The sequence below is a fragment of the Xenopus laevis genome, chromosome 2S (assembly GCF_017654675.1).
Source record: "Xenopus laevis strain J_2021 chromosome 2S, Xenopus_laevis_v10.1, whole genome shotgun sequence".
Lineage (NCBI taxonomy): Eukaryota > Metazoa > Chordata > Amphibia > Anura > Pipidae > Xenopus > Xenopus laevis.
In genome coordinates, this window is record NC_054374.1 from 52,606,482 (window position 1) to 52,622,426 (window position 15,945).

Here is a 15,945-nt window from a genome sequence, read left to right on the forward strand (position 1 = left end):
CTTGAACTGCACCTATTTAAAATTTAAGGGCAATCCTTTCTATACGCTGGGACTGTGCGTTTCCCTGCGCTTAGTGCGAACAGCGCATTTATCTTGATCCGTTACAGCGCGTCAAACGTACAATCTATTCTGGCTCCATCTGTAGCACCAAAGGTGTCAGGTCCCTCTGGGGTAAATGCTTACTGGGGCCTAGGCTCCCAGGCTCAATGGGGATTCACCTAGCAGCAGCACCAGGAGCCAAAGAGGAAGAGGACACTCCCTGCACAACACTATATAGTACTGTGGCAGGGGAGTGTCATTACACTCTTTGTCCAATAGGTGTGGGTGTTACACTTTACCAGTTAGAAGGGCTTGGCCCAATAACAAGGGAAAAGAGAACTACATACAAAAGGTAGGGGATTAACTCTATAGGGATAGGATATCCTATAGGTCCCTACAATGATTTTCCTTTTCTCTGTCATAATAGCATAGTACCTTGCACTTGATGCTAACTAAGCAGCATTAATCCATACCAGTGCAGCGGAGTTCCCTGGCACCATCTTCTGTTCATTCACATCCTCTTAGGGTCTCTTCGCTGACACAAAGCCTGCAGGAGCATGTGCAGTTGAAGCTGATTCCTGATTAGACCCAACTCTGCAGGCTTTGTGCCAGCTAACCCGAAATACTTTGCTAGTGTTCTTTGTCAATCCAATGGTTCATTGACTCCACCAATTATAGCTCTGAAGGAAAAATGTTTTCTATTCAACACAAGAGAATTTTATAATAAAAAGATGTCAGCAAAAATAGATTAGAAATCTGCATAAGAAAAAAAGACAATCATAAATGAAAATGTACTAAAAATTTAATATTTCATAAAAGATGTAATTTAATTTGTTACAATAAAACACAAGAAGCAATATTAGAGTTGTTTTAGTATATTATCTATTTCAGCTCTGAAATTCATAGAAATATGTTATCCTATAAAAGACTACCCCCCACTCCTGCCAAAGCATTATGCATAAAAATGTTTTCTTAATTAGATTATAATGGCATGATGACAATAATGATATATAGATATATATATTTATATTTATTTTATATTTATTTTATATATATATATATATATATATATATATATATATATATATATATATATATAAAGAAAAATATAAATGTTGGATTATTTTAGTGCTTGAGGCATTTATTAGTCTTGCACTATAACATTTAAAATGCATTCATGCTCTTGAGTGTAATTATTTAAGAGTCAAGTCATTCATTCGCGCGTGTGTAATAACCATTTCAGGAAGCATTGCCACAATGGGCGTCTAGTTTTAGGGTAAAATTCATTTTCATGGAACCTTGTGCAAATAGTATAATAGATATAAGTTCTTCACATCATACATAATACAAGAGAAGCCTCTTCAGATATGTTCATTTATGGTGGGAATTTTTTATTTTTTGGAATGCTGGCACTTTCCAACTAGGCAACAGTTCTTCATTCCTATAACCTGAAAAAAAGGTGCACACTTAGAACTATATGCAAAAAAGTGCAGAATCCAATACAGATCAAATCAGAGGTATGTACCTATTTGTGGGATATTTTGCATTTGAGCTGCCTTGTCCTTTAATGTTTTCACTTTTGTTTATCCAGACCTTGGATGTTTTTTATACTTTGGGCAGAAAATAATTATAGCATTGTATCTGTCATGAAGTAACTATTGATGACCTTGCACTAAACCCTGAATTGAGTATTGCATTATATTTGTATTCATCAGAGATTTTTTTTTATAGATTTTTTTTTTAAACAGTTTGTTTAATTACATGAGCTTCATTGTGCTCCTCCTGACTACATCTAAACATCACATGTCTATCAGGCCACCAACTTTTTTCAAATGAAATCTTATCAAATGTACTGCTTACACCTAATGAAAAACCTAAGAGAACTGGGATGCTTTTCTATTCAGACATTTTTGACATTCTAGATATATTACTAAAATAATGACCATAATAATAATCATAATAAAAATGATTCACAAAAGATTAGCGTCTCCTTTAAACATCAACTTCAATTGTTTCATCAGTCGCTGAGAAAATGCCATCTCTACTTGGATACTAATGCACACTAGAATACGATATGAAATTAATGTTATGAGAATAAAAAACTTAATATAATTCTTGTTTCTTATGCTTGTACATTGGGTATAAACAGCATATTCAATAATGTATATTTCACTTTGTTTTAAAGAGGATCTCCAGCTTTATTCAAAACACAAATTTAAAATAAAAAATTGGTAAAAACTGCTAAAGACATCACCTGGCTCAGAGCTGCTGTTTGAAGAGGTCCTAAAGCAGCAGACATTTTGGTTTCTTTGATGGTTTCTTCTTTTCCACTGGAGTTTTCCTATTTATTTGCCTTACCAAGTCATAAAAGATCTAGGATGCAGGAGGAAAAAGAAAATCAAGTGTTCAAATTTAAAATAAATGCACCATTAATCAGAAAAAAATTAGACAGTTGCTCAGTTCTAACAATATTTAAAATCATTTTCCTAGTTTTAACAACTAAGTATGAATTTCTTTAAGTTCTATTTAAATAATTATATATACTAGGGATGTACCGAATCCACTATTTTGGATTCAGCCGAACCCCCGAATCTTCCAAAAGATTCAGCCGAATACTGAACCTAATCCTAATTTGTATATGCAAATAAGGGATGAGAAGGGGAAAACATTATTTACTTCCTTGTTTTTTGAAAAAAAGTCTTGGGATTTGGTTCAGCCGGGCAGAAGAATTCTGCCCAATCCTGCTGAGAAAGGCCCAAACCTTGTTGAATCCTGAACCGAGTAATATATACATTTAACCTAAACGAAAATAATAATTTACAATCATATTTAGAAAAGACAAATATATGGTTATACATCTGACATGATTAATAGACTACTTAATGGGAGTGTATACTCACACTATAGTTTTGTGAGAGTATAGCGAGCGGCAAATCTTACAGAGTGCCATTGCCCTTAAAGTGGACCTGTCACCCAGACACAAAAAGCTGTATAATAAAAGTCCTTTTCAAATTAAACATGAAATCCAATTTAAATTTTTTATTAAAGCATTCATAGCTGTTGTAAGATCATTTAAAAATCTCAGCTGTCAATCAAATACTGTCTGCCCCTCCTCTATGCCATGGGCATAGAGGCGGGGCAGACAATTACTTTCACTTTCCATTCAGCACTTCCTAGATGTCACTGCTCTCCCCTCATTCCCCCGTTCTCTCACTGTTTAGTTGTGTAGCCAGGGCATGGCGATGGACATCGGGTCCCCCATTCTGGTGCACAAACAAGATTCTGAGATGATACAAGGCTTTCCTTAAAAGCAGTGTCCACAAAATGGCTCCTGCCTGCTTGCTATCATTTTGAATTCCCAGACTGAAGGAAACAAGATTCAAATAATTTATATAGTGTAATTAAAGTTCATTTTGCTTGACTAATGTGATAAAATAGGATTTGGAATAATTTTTTTGGATGACGGGTCCCCTTTAAAAGGTGGCATGGCATGGTCCAACAGCCAAAGGGGTGTGGTATATTATGATACTCTCAATAGCATGGAGACCACCATAGGTTTTCTCAATGTCTGAAAGAAGATACCATTATTCTATCCCAGCACATATAATATTACTGTACTAAGAACAATTGGAAAACTGCTGCAAAATGTGTTCCCAGAAGTTTTTTTCCTACAGCAAATCAGTCAGGCTCATTTAACAACTCTGAGAAAATGTACACATGGCCAGTAACCTGTAGTATCCAATTAGTAAAAAAATTTAAGTATTCGCAAGCACCCGAAGACCATATAAGGTGATCGATTTTAATTGCTGATGCAGTCACAAAATCCTGTGAATTTCATGTAAGCAAGGTACACTGAACTTGTGCATCATAGCAACCAAGGCATGTGTTTTGAGCATTCAGTGGAGACATTTTGGGTAACATTGTGTCACTGATTAAAGTGCCACTAAAATCTTGCATTAGATTTCTGTCTCAGCTTCCATAAAAATAATGAAAGCAAAATACTAATTGTAATGTTATTGCCCTGTTGAAAATATATCTACTGTTGGTAAATTAGCTCCACTGACTGGGCATCAGCTAGTTAGAAAGCTATCACTAACAGCATGAGTGTGCTGTTTGCAGCCAGAAAACAAATGTTAAATTGAGGAACTCATCTCAAAATAATTTAAAATAACTATAAAAAAAACATATTAATTTGAACACAAATTTATAATGGCTTGTAAACAGTAACAAAAGCAACATACATTTTCAGGCTTACAATGACTTAATAATGTCCAAGATCATATCTTGATGCATTAATATATTTTTAGACTTTTTAAATTAAAAATGTTCCTATATACACAGCCATGTTTCTGTTAGTGTTTTAGTTGCCATGATGCCTTAATTGCTTTTCTCCTTAAATAACAAAAAAATTAAAGTTAGGCTGAGAAGGGCTTAACCCTTTAAGTGCCAGCAAAATTTCACATTTTGGTTACGCGAAATGCCAGCCGTTTTTGAAACATTTTGTGCTCTCTCACTTTAGGGGCATTTTCTGAGGGGAAACCTATAGTTTACCTAGGAAAACTATACATTGTTTTTTTCGGGAGAAACTGAGCTTTCTAAATCTGCCTGAGTTTTCATGTATTTCCACCTGTGCAAAAAAATTTATAGTACTAAATACCAAAAAAAAATGAAAAATTACCATTTTTCATCATATATCAATTTATACCAGAAAAATATTTCATGTTACGGATGAAAATCCAACTGATTTGGAAAGCCTTATGTCTCTCGAATGTGCCAATACCAGATATGTATAGTTTTAGGGAGAAATGAAGTTAGTGCATACAAATAGTCCTGTGGGTAACTTCAGCTAATGAAAGAGCAACACATTGACTGCATTTTTGTGGGGTAAAAACACAGAAATATATGTTTACCCCCCAAACCCATACATTTTTGGAAAGTACACATTCTACAGAATCTAAAATGGGTACCCATGCCTTTCTGCTCCAAACTACTGAGTCACAAGGCTTTCCCAAAGTTGTCGGTTTTGGTGAAATATCTGAAAATTGCCTCAAAGCTTCAACTTCCCAGCACCATATCACCCATGTGTCATTACGTACTAAGAAAAAGCACCCTAAATATGATTGCCAGGGTTCCTCTGAACATTTTGGTGGCCATTGTTCATAAGTTTACCAAAGTATCTGGCATTTAGAGGCCCCAAAATGAAGTTAGCGCATACAAACAGTCCCGTGGGTAACTTCAGCTAATGAAAAATCAACACATTGACTGCATTTTTGTGGGGTAAAAACACAGAAATATATGTTTACCCCCCAAAACCCATATATTTTTGGAAAGTACACATTCTACAGAATCTAAAATGGGTACCCATGCCTTTCTGCTCCAAACTACTGAGTCGCAAGGCTTTCCCACAATTGTCGGTTTTGGTGAAATATCTGAAAATTGCCTCAAAGCTTCAACTTCTCAGCACCATATCACCCATGTATCGTTATGCACCAAGAAAAAGCACCCTAAATATGATTGCCAGGGTTCCTCTGAACATTTTGGTGGCCATTGTTCATAAGTTTACCAAAGTATATGGCATTTAGAGGCCCCAAAATGAAGTTAGCACATACAAATTGTCCTGTGGGTAACTTCAGCTAATGAAAAATCAACACATTGACTGCATTTTTGTGGGGTAAAAACACAGAAATATATGTTTACCCCCCAACCCCATATATTTTTGGAAAGTACACATTCTACAGAATCTAAAATGGGTACCCATGCCTTTCTGCTCCAAACTAGGCTTTGCCAAATTTGGCGGTTTGGGTGAAATATCTGGAAATTGCCTCAAAGCTTCAACTTTCCAGCATCGTATTGTCCATGTATCATTACCAGCATAAAGCATCCTAAATATAAACATAGGGGTCTACTAAACAGTTTGATGCCCAATGTGCATAGATATACCAAACTATGTGGCGCACAGAGACCCCCAAATGACAATATGTATAGACATTTTCACCGCTGACGCGCTGGCTGCTGCAATATAACCACCCGGTGTGTGTATTATGCGACATTAGACCACCTAACAGTACAGAGACCCCAGAAAACCATATATTTTCAGAAAGTACACATTCTGACGAATCCAATATGGGTAAATAAGTGTTTCTACTGCAAACTGCCAAACTGCAAAGCAATGCTGAACATAACGTTTTTTATCAAATTTCTGAAAATTGTCACAAAGCTTGAATTTTACCCCATTATATGCCCCACATTTCGTAACTTATCAGCATAAAACATCCTAAATATGAACGCCAGGGGTCTACTGAACACTTTGATGCCCAATATGCATAGATATACCAAACTATGTGGCGCACAGAGACCCCCAAATGACAATAGCATATATACATTTTCACGGCTGACGCGCTGGCTGCTGCAATATAAGCACCTGGTGTGTGTATTATGCAACATTAGACCCCCCCTAACAGTACAGAGACCCCAGAAAACCATATATTTTCAGAAAGTACACATTCTGACGAATCCAATATGGGTAAATAAGTGTTTATACTGCAAACTGCCAAACTGCAAAGCAATGCTGAACATAACGGTTTTTATCAAATTTCTGAAAATTGTCACAAAACTTGAATTTTACCCCATTATATGCCCCACATTTCGTAACGTATCAGCATAAAACATCCTAAATATGAACGCCAGGGGTCTACTGAACACTTTGATGCCCAATATGCATAGATATACCAAACTATGTGGCGCACAGAGACCCCCAAATGACAATAGTGTATATACATTTTCATGGCTGACGCGCTGGCTGCTGCAATATAAGCATCTGGTGTGTGTATTATGCGACATTAGACCCCCCTAACAGTACAGAGACCCCAGAAAACCATATATTTTCAGAAAGTACACATTCTGACGAATCCAATATGGGTAAATAAGTGTTTCTACTGCAAACTGCCAAACTGCAAAGCAATGCTGAACATAACGGTTTTTATCAAATTTCTGAAAATTGTCAGAAAGCTTGAATTTTACCCCATTATATGCCCCACATTTCGTAACGTATCAGCATAAAACATCCTAAATATGAACACCAGGTGTCTACTGAACACTTTGATGCCCAATATGCATAGATATACCAAACTATGTGGCGCACAGAGACCCCCAAATGGATATATAGTATATAAAATTTACAAGGCAAAACAAAATAAGGCAGTAAAGAGTGAAATGCAAAAAAATCCAATAAAACCACAAAAATCAATGTTTTTTTTCCAGACTAGTGTTATCGGCCGTCAGAATCACAGTTTGAATATTTTAGCTGGGCCAAACAGGTTATACAGCTAGAAACAAGTGAACACAACATATGCAGAGCTGAAAATGCAATAAAATGGCTAAAAATTCAATAAAATGGCTAAAAATGCACCAAAATACCCAAAATTGCAATATAATCACCGAAATAACATACAAAAGGTATTGCAGAGTACGGTTAGCGAATACGCTATTCGTAATGGCAATAAAACATTTTTTTCAGCCAAAAAAAGAGACGATGCGATAAGAAAAAAAAAAAAAGCCACAATGCCATGTATGTGCGTGTGCGTGTGTACAAATGGTAAATTACATGTTATGTGCGCGTGTGTGCGTGTGCACGTGTGTGTAAGTGCAGTGAGTGTAAGTGACCCCCCCAATCCCCAAAAATGTATGTGTAAGTGTGTGTAAGTGTGAATCTAAGTGTGTATTACTGTAATAAGTGTGTGTTGGTGTGTTTGTGTGTGTAATTGTTGCACTAACCTGAAAAAATCGCTGGAGACTGTTGCAGGCGATCAGGAAGAGCCCCTGGAAGACATCTGCGTCGTGGTTTCTGTCTCTGTGCTGTGGGGGCGGAGATCGACGATGCAGTGCAGGCTGCAGCAGCAGGACACATAAGTGACACGTGCCTGCTGCTGTTTTTGGGCCCCTGGGCGATCGCGCCCCAGGGGCCACTCGATCCCCTGCTCTGCTCGTTGCCTAGGGGCAGGGGATCGAAGTGGAACGGAGCGAGCGGCTCTAACAGCCGCTCCTCCGCTCCAGAACCCGGAAGTGCTGCAGAACGTAGAATCTACGTTCTGTGGCATTTCAAGTTACTTTTCCACAGAACGTAGATTCTACGTTCTGTGGCACTTAAAGGGTTAAAGGAGCTAAAAATCCCTTTACAATGCAAGATATGCAGTAACAGAAGGTGATCACATACATCATGCTACAAACACATAGCATCACTCTAAAATAAAACTTGAGAGGTTTTATTATGTTGGGATGGGGACTTTTGTTTTATGACACTTGAGCCATAATTGGAACATTAAAAATGTAAAGAAAAAAAGGTAACTCAGTATAGTAAAACAAAAACAAACTTGTGATGGGCTTACCTCATTTACATTGATCTTAGACTTGGCTGAAGATTCTAAAAAGGCACAGTTGTTCCACTGTCTGGCTAGATTGTGTCCCAGCTCCTTGCCAACTACTCTTTCATCTTCCAAATCACATTTATTGCCTACAAGAATCATTGGTACCTACAAAGTAAAAAAACAAAACATGTCTATCTGTTCAGACCATCTATGTGAGCTAAACATTTTGAAATATTCCATACCACCATATGCAGCATGAAGTCAACATAATTTGAAACTTGATCTCTATTTAAATATCCTAGGGTCAGTATAACCTTTTTATTATAAAATGTATTATGTATAGGGAGTTTAAAATGAAATGTAAATTTTAGATGATAAACTGGGATTTGTTCTGCTTTGCATAAAAAATAAGGGTCTCCCCCCCCCAGACGGTCGATATTTCCCCAAATTTCCTGACAGTCCAGAAGTGTTTTTAAAGAATAAGATTTATATATATTTTTTTTTTATTACAGCCATTTCAACTGCAGCTCTTTTAATAACTTCCTTGTCTAGCATGAGGCTTTGCTCTTTTGCTTTCTGAGCACTCCTTCGATCTTGGACTATGAAGACCTCAAAGAGGTGCCTAATGACTGATTGATTCCATTGGAGCAGAGGCGGAGTGCATGCCCAGTTTGTGGAGGTGTGGAAAGGCTAGTGTAAAAGCTGCTGCAGTTCAAATTGTATAATATTCTAACATCTGAACCATTAAGGAGGTGGTCATGCTTGGTGGACCTTTTTTAAAACCAAGGGGAAAAATTACACTAAATTATTAAAGAAACATAAAACCTTATAATTAAGAACAAAACAATTTACTTACATCTTCTGTGTCTTTAACTCGCAGTATCTGCTCCCTCAAGTCCTGCAAGTCATTAAATGTGGACTGTGCTGTGATTGAATACACTAGTGCAAAACCCTGACCATTCTTCATGTATAAATCTCTCATTGCTGTAAACTGTTCCTGCAGTAAACAAGGTATATCTGTTATTAGAATGTCTAAACAGAATCCGACACTCATATTCCAATGCTGAGGTAATGGTTAACAATAGGATACAAAAGAGAAAAATATGTTTACTTTAATATGCAGTCTATTAAATTGCCAACTTTGTTTTAATTTTTGGTAGAAATTTTGAAAAAATACTTACTGTTCCAGCTGTGTCAAGAATTTCAAGCATACATTGTTGTCCTTCCACTTCCACTTGCTACAATTCAAACATAATTCAGCTTGGTTAAACCAAGACATAGGGGCCGATTCATCAAAGTATTTTCGCATGCGCTAATAGACATATCTCAAGCATTAATTCTACATTTCTGCACATCGGTATTCTAATCGCATTGCGATACTTATAGAATAGAATTAATCCTAACACATTATTCACTAACATCTTTTAAGTGACAGAAGCATAAAATAGTGTGATAATTACTGTGAAATGTAACACTTCCTAGGAGTAGGCATTACTAAACAACATCAGATGGATGTAGTGAGGAGCTGTAGGGCAGCAATTAAAAATTTATGAGGAACTGGAGGCTTACCAAACGTCGCTAACACATTTTCATGATAGCTTGGGCAGGTCCAGAATGCACCACGTTCTGTGTCATGGAATTATATTAGGTTACCCTGGGAAAGTAATGACTAGAATACAGTAAAAAGAGACTTCTACTCTGCCAGTTGTATCCCGAATGTCTTAGGTGCTGCACTAATAACGTGTGACTATATCAAATGCCCTAAAATATTGCACAAAATAACGCATGCTATAAAATACTGCACACAATTCAGCTAAATGAACATAAAAATATCACTTCTCAAGTTAGACAAGTAAACTTTAAGTGAATTGATCGTTAATTCTAAAAATATAAGAAGTGATAACATTTTTACGCCATGCTATAAATAACACTCACTTTATCGACCTTTAGTGAATCAGCCTTATAATATAATACAATCCTAGTGAATGGCATTATAATCAGCAATCAGCTTTATGAAGGATAGGTCATGTCAGACAAATTTGATTGCTTTTTATGATGAAGAAAGTAAGATGCTGGACAGTGGGGGGGCAGTAGATGTGATCTATTTGGATTTTGCCAAAGCGTTTGATACTGTGCCCCACAAACGACTGCTTTCTAAATTAAGGTCTGTTGGGCTTAATGAAGTCATTTGCACATGGATAGGAAACTGGCTACAGGATCGGGTACAGAGGGTGTTTGTTAATGGTACATTCTCTACTTGGAGTAAGGATCTTAGTGAGGTCCCCCAGGGCTCGTTATTAGGTCCAATTTTATTTAACTTGTTCATTAATGACTTAGGGGAGGGTGTTGTAAGTAATGTATCAGTGTTTGCAGATGACACAAAACTATCCAGCCCAATTAATTCCAACCAGGATGTGGCATCCTTGAAACACGATCTTGACAAACTGGCAATCTGGGCAGCAAAGTGGCAAATGAGATTCAATGTTGATAAATGTAAAGTCATGCACCTGGGATGTACAAATATTCAAGCCACTTATAACCTTAATGGGACTGCACTAGGCAAATCCATTATGGAAAAGGATCTTGGAGTCCTTGTAGATGATAAACTTGGCTGTAGCAAGCAATGCCAGTCAGCAGCACCAAGGGCAAATATGTTCTTGAGCTGTATTAAAAGGGGCATAGAGTCATGGGAGGAGGGGGTCATTCATCCACTGTATAGAGTACTTGTAAGGCCCCATCTAGAATATGCCGTTCAGTTTTTGTCTCCATCACTCAAACAGGACATTATTGTATTAGAGAGGGTACAGAGAAGGGCAACTAAGCTTGTGAAAGGTATGGAAAATCTTAGCTATGAGGAAAGACTGGACAAATTGGGGATGTTCATACTGGAGAAGAGGCGCTTAAGGGGTGATATGATAACTATGTATAAATATATAAGGGGATCATATAATTATCTCTCGAATGCTTTATTTACCAGTAGGTCTTTCCAGCTGACACAAGGTCACCCATTTCGATTAGAAGAAAAGAGGTTCCGCCTAAATATTCGGAAGGGGTTTTTGAAGATGTGGATTTCTCTCCCTGAATCAGTTGTGCAGGCTGATAGATTAGAAAGCTTTAAGAAGGGGTTGGATAGCTTTTTAGCAAGTGAGGGAATACAGGGTTATGGGAGATAGCTCATAGTACAAGTTGATCCAGGGACTAGTCCGATTGCCATTTTAAAGTCAGGAAGGAATTTTTTTCCCCTCTGAGGCAAATTGGTGAGGCTTCAGATGTTTTTTTTTCGTTTCTCTGGATCAACTGGCAGTTAGGCAGATTTAAAAAAAAAAAAAAAAAAAAAAGGTTGAACTTGATGGACGTGTGTCTTTTTTCAACCTTACTTACTATGTACTATGTTACAATACTTAAAGGAACAGTTCAGTGCGAAAATAAAAACTGTGTAAATAGATAGGCTGTGCAAAATAAAAAATGTTTCTAATTAGTTAGTTAGGCAAAAGTGTAATATATAAAGGCTGGAGTGAACAGATGTCTAATAAAACAGCCAGAATCCAACTTTCTGCTTTTCAGCTCTATAACTCTGAGTTAGTCAGCGACTTGAAGGGGGGCCACATGGTACATTTCTGTTCAGTGAGTTTGCAATTGATCCTCAGCATTCAGCTCAGATTCAAAAGCAACAGATATGACCCATGTGACCCCCCTCAAGTCTCTGATTGGTTACTGCCTGGTAACCAGGGTAACCAGTCAGTGTAAACCAAGAGAACTGAAAAGCAGGAAGTAGTGTTCTGACTGACATGTTATACAAAAAATCACTCCAGCCTTTATACATTACATTTTTGGCTAATTATAACTATATTAGAAACATTTTTTAATTTGCACAGCCTATTTACCCAGTTTTTATTTTTACACTGAACAATTCCTTTAAGAATAAAATATTTTGATATTCAGTAAAACCAATAAAAAAAGATAAAGATACTTGACCAAGTTCATAATAGTCAATTCTACTGTCCAAGAAGTAGGTCTTTTCTATTGCAACTTTAACAAAATTATAACTTTTAAGTGTCACAAATGGAAAAAAACACTTACAAAAGTACTAATGGCATAGATAACTTTTCAATGGAGCCCTATGGAAAAATATTTGGTGCAGCCCATTCGTCACAGGCAACACTGCAGGGTTAAGGGATTGTAGTAGCTAACTAAAAAGTGTTTTTTTCTTTTGCTTAAAAAAGTGTTTTTCTTGACAGTGGCTTTACACACCTGTGTACAATATGAGTTCAGCGATATTTATGTTTTGTTATGTTAAAGTGGACCTGTCACCCAGACATAAAAATATGTATAATAAAAGTGCTTTTCAAATTAAACATGAAATCCAATTTCTATTTTTTATTAAAGCATTCATAGCTGTTCAATAAAAAAGGAATGATCTAACTTCAGATATATAAAATTGACTAAAAGGAGGGGATCTGACTTCCGTCAGTATTTAATTTTGTATAGGAGAAAAGAAGAAAAGTATCCCCGTCCTCTTAATCAGAAAAAATACAAAGAATATATATTATCACTGTGTGATTTGTTTTCAGTTAAACCATTAGGTCATGTGATCCAGTGTCTATGAGTTCCCCCCTTTTAGATAATTTATCCCACAAAGTTCTAGTGCTTAACCTCAATAAGTTAACATTAAATAGGGTAAAACTAAGACACAATTAATTTTCCTTTTAAATATTGTGTGTATTTGGTAATTTCTAATTTATAAACAATTCATTTAACATTGATTAATAAATTACTAACAACCAGCTAAAACACCAATAGGGGTGGTAAAGTGCCACCAAATGTGATCGATTCACATATAAATTACTTAAAGTGCAATTATAAATATCTCTGATTCCAAGAAAAGGTAGGAAAAGGAAATTGGTAGAAGGTGGAAGAGTCCCGTATTGTCTAGCTGATTGTTTTACTAACTGCGGGACCCCACAAAGGAGGAGAAGTCAGTGCTTCTGGAACTGTGGTCTCAATTCTATTTTAACTAGCTAGATTGAGAGCACTTATAGTGAAAACAGTAAAACAGGAATACAGATGAGGAATCTCCTATAATCTGAGCAGAGAGAAGCGCCCAGATCACTATAAAAAAGTTTTTTTATAAAAAGAACCCCCCCAAGGTTTTATCTAAAAATTGTATAAACCAGTGAAAATGGAAAGCCAACGCGCGTTTCGCAAAATTGATTTTTCAAGGCTGTGTGTGCTGCCACGGACGCCAAATATTTATAATCTTTCGAACATGCGCCAGCGTCGTTAAGCCGGCGTCATTACACATACTCACGCTCAGTGCAATGACGTCTTGTGTATAGTGATGCGTTCAGTGACAGCCTTGCTATAATCATTATAGGAAATTTTAGCCTGACTTCTAGGGGATGTTGTTATTGGTGGGAGATTCGACTAAACTGTTAAAATATATCTTTATTGATTGCATTACAATTGTTAAAAATTAAAATAAACTTAATTTTGATTTGAACGAATTAACTCTCCATTATTCATAATTTCTTATGTTGTGTATCCAACTGATTTATACAGATTCCATTAAATCAAAAAATTTTGAGTTTCGAAAAACCACTGCTACGAACTCTTTACTATCCTACAATAGTTTCCATCCACAGGCAGTAAAGAGATCCCTACCTACAGGAGAATTTTTGAGACTTAGAAGGAATTGCTCCTCAATTGAGATTTTCAATTGAAATATATCAAGAAAGCATATAATAGAGCATTACATACTGAAAGATCACAATTATTAGAACAAAAGGTCAAAGAACCTGATAACACTGTTAGATTTGTTACTACATATAGTAATAATAGTATACAATTACAAAACATCATGAACAAACATTGGCCAGTCCTAATGGAAGACACAACTTTAAAAACAGTTCTTCAAAATAAAGTTTCTACCTGCTATAGAAGAAGTCCAAACCTTAAGGACATGCTGTCCAATAGCCATTTTCAAAATCATAAATACTCGGCTAAAAATCCAGGCTGCTTTCAATGTGGTGAATTCAACATTTGCGATAAAATAATGAATTTCACTACAGTCATAGATAGATTTGGACAAGTACACAAAGTTAATGATAACAATAATTGTAAAAGTCAAGGTGTTATTTACTGTATTGAGTGTCCCTGTCACTTAAGATATATTGGAATGACAACCCAAAAATTGAAAAGCAGAATTCAACAACACTGTAGCTCCATTAGAACGGCCAATAAACCCAAGAAACCAGAAAGCACTTTATCTACGGTAGCCCAGGTCTGGGCACTGGAGAAAATCAATTTGGGAATTAGAAAGGGAAATTTAGAACAGACCCTATTAAAACGTGAGAGTTATTGGATATATAAGATGAACACTGTATTCCCACATGGCATTAATGAAAATAATCTTTTCACAGCATTCATTTGAAGACTTTTTAATAGGAATCATTAATGAACTTTATACTGGGATAGTTAGCCAATTATTATTAACCAGTTAGGAGTTCGTCGAACAAACTAATATGACTACTAATAATTCTTAAACTACATAATCAACGGGTATATAAAAACATTTTCTTTTATTAGCAATGGTTACATGCAGTATGAATTGATTTAATGGAATCTGTATAAATCAGTTGGATACACAACATAAGAAATTATGAATAATGGAGAGTTAATTCGTTCAAATCAAAATTAAGTTTATTTTAATTTTTAACAATTGTAATGCAATCAATAAAGATATATTTTAACAGTTTAGTCGAATTAATTCCCACCAATAACAACATCCCCTAGAAGTCAGGCTAAAATTTCCTATAATGATTATAGCAAGGCTGTCACTGAACGCATCACTATACACAAGACGTCATTGCACTGAGCATGAGCATGCGTAATGACGCCGGCGTAACGACGCCGGCGCATGTTCGAAAGATTATAAATATTTGGCGTCCGTGGCAGCACACACAGCCTTGAAAAAGCAATTTTGCGAAACGCGCGTTGGCTTTCCATTTTCACTGGTTTATACCATTTTTAGATAAAACCTTGGGGGGTTCTTTTTATAAAATAACTTTTTTATAGTGATCTGGGCGCTTCTCTCTGCTCAGATTATAGGAGATTCCTCATCTGTATTCCTGTTTTACTGTTTTCACTATAAGTGCTCTGGAATTTGTGTGTTTTTTAGAAAAGATAGCTTCTCAATCTAGCTAGTTAAAATAGAATTGAGACCACAGTTCCAGAAGCACTGACTTCTCCTCCTTTGTGGGGTCCCGCAGTTAGTAAAACAATCAGCTAGACAATACGGGACTTCTACACCCTTCTACCAATTTCCTTTTTCCTACCTTTTCTTGGAATCAGAGATATTTATAATTGCACTTTAAGTAATTTATATGTGAATCGATCACATTTGGTGGCACTTTACCACCCCTATTGGTGTTTAAGCTGGTTGTTAGTAATTTATTAATCAATGTTAAATGAATTGTTTATAAATTAGAAATTACCAAATACACACAATATTTAAAAGGAAAATTAATTGTGTTTTACCCTATTT

At 36.1% G+C, this 15,945-nt stretch overlaps 1 protein-coding gene across 5 annotated transcripts in view; it reads right to left on the reverse strand.

The window, feature by feature from the left end:
• Positions 1 to 819: 819 nt before the first annotated feature.
• The window catches only part of rap1a.S (RAP1A, member of RAS oncogene family S homeolog), a 41,854-nt gene continuing 26,728 nt past the window's right edge, over positions 820 to 15,945 (reverse strand). For 2 of the 5 annotated variants that reach the window (XM_041583057.1, XM_041583058.1), the window contains 5 exons: positions 9,584 to 9,640; positions 9,259 to 9,399; positions 8,424 to 8,567; positions 2,294 to 2,412; positions 824 to 1,487 (listed from right to left, as the gene is read on the reverse strand). In XM_041583057.1, the coding sequence (XP_041438991.1) occupies positions 2,323 to 2,412; positions 8,424 to 8,567; positions 9,259 to 9,399; positions 9,584 to 9,640 (432 nt within the window). In that variant the 3' untranslated portion in view covers positions 824 to 1,487; positions 2,294 to 2,322. 5 annotated transcript variants of the gene reach the window in all.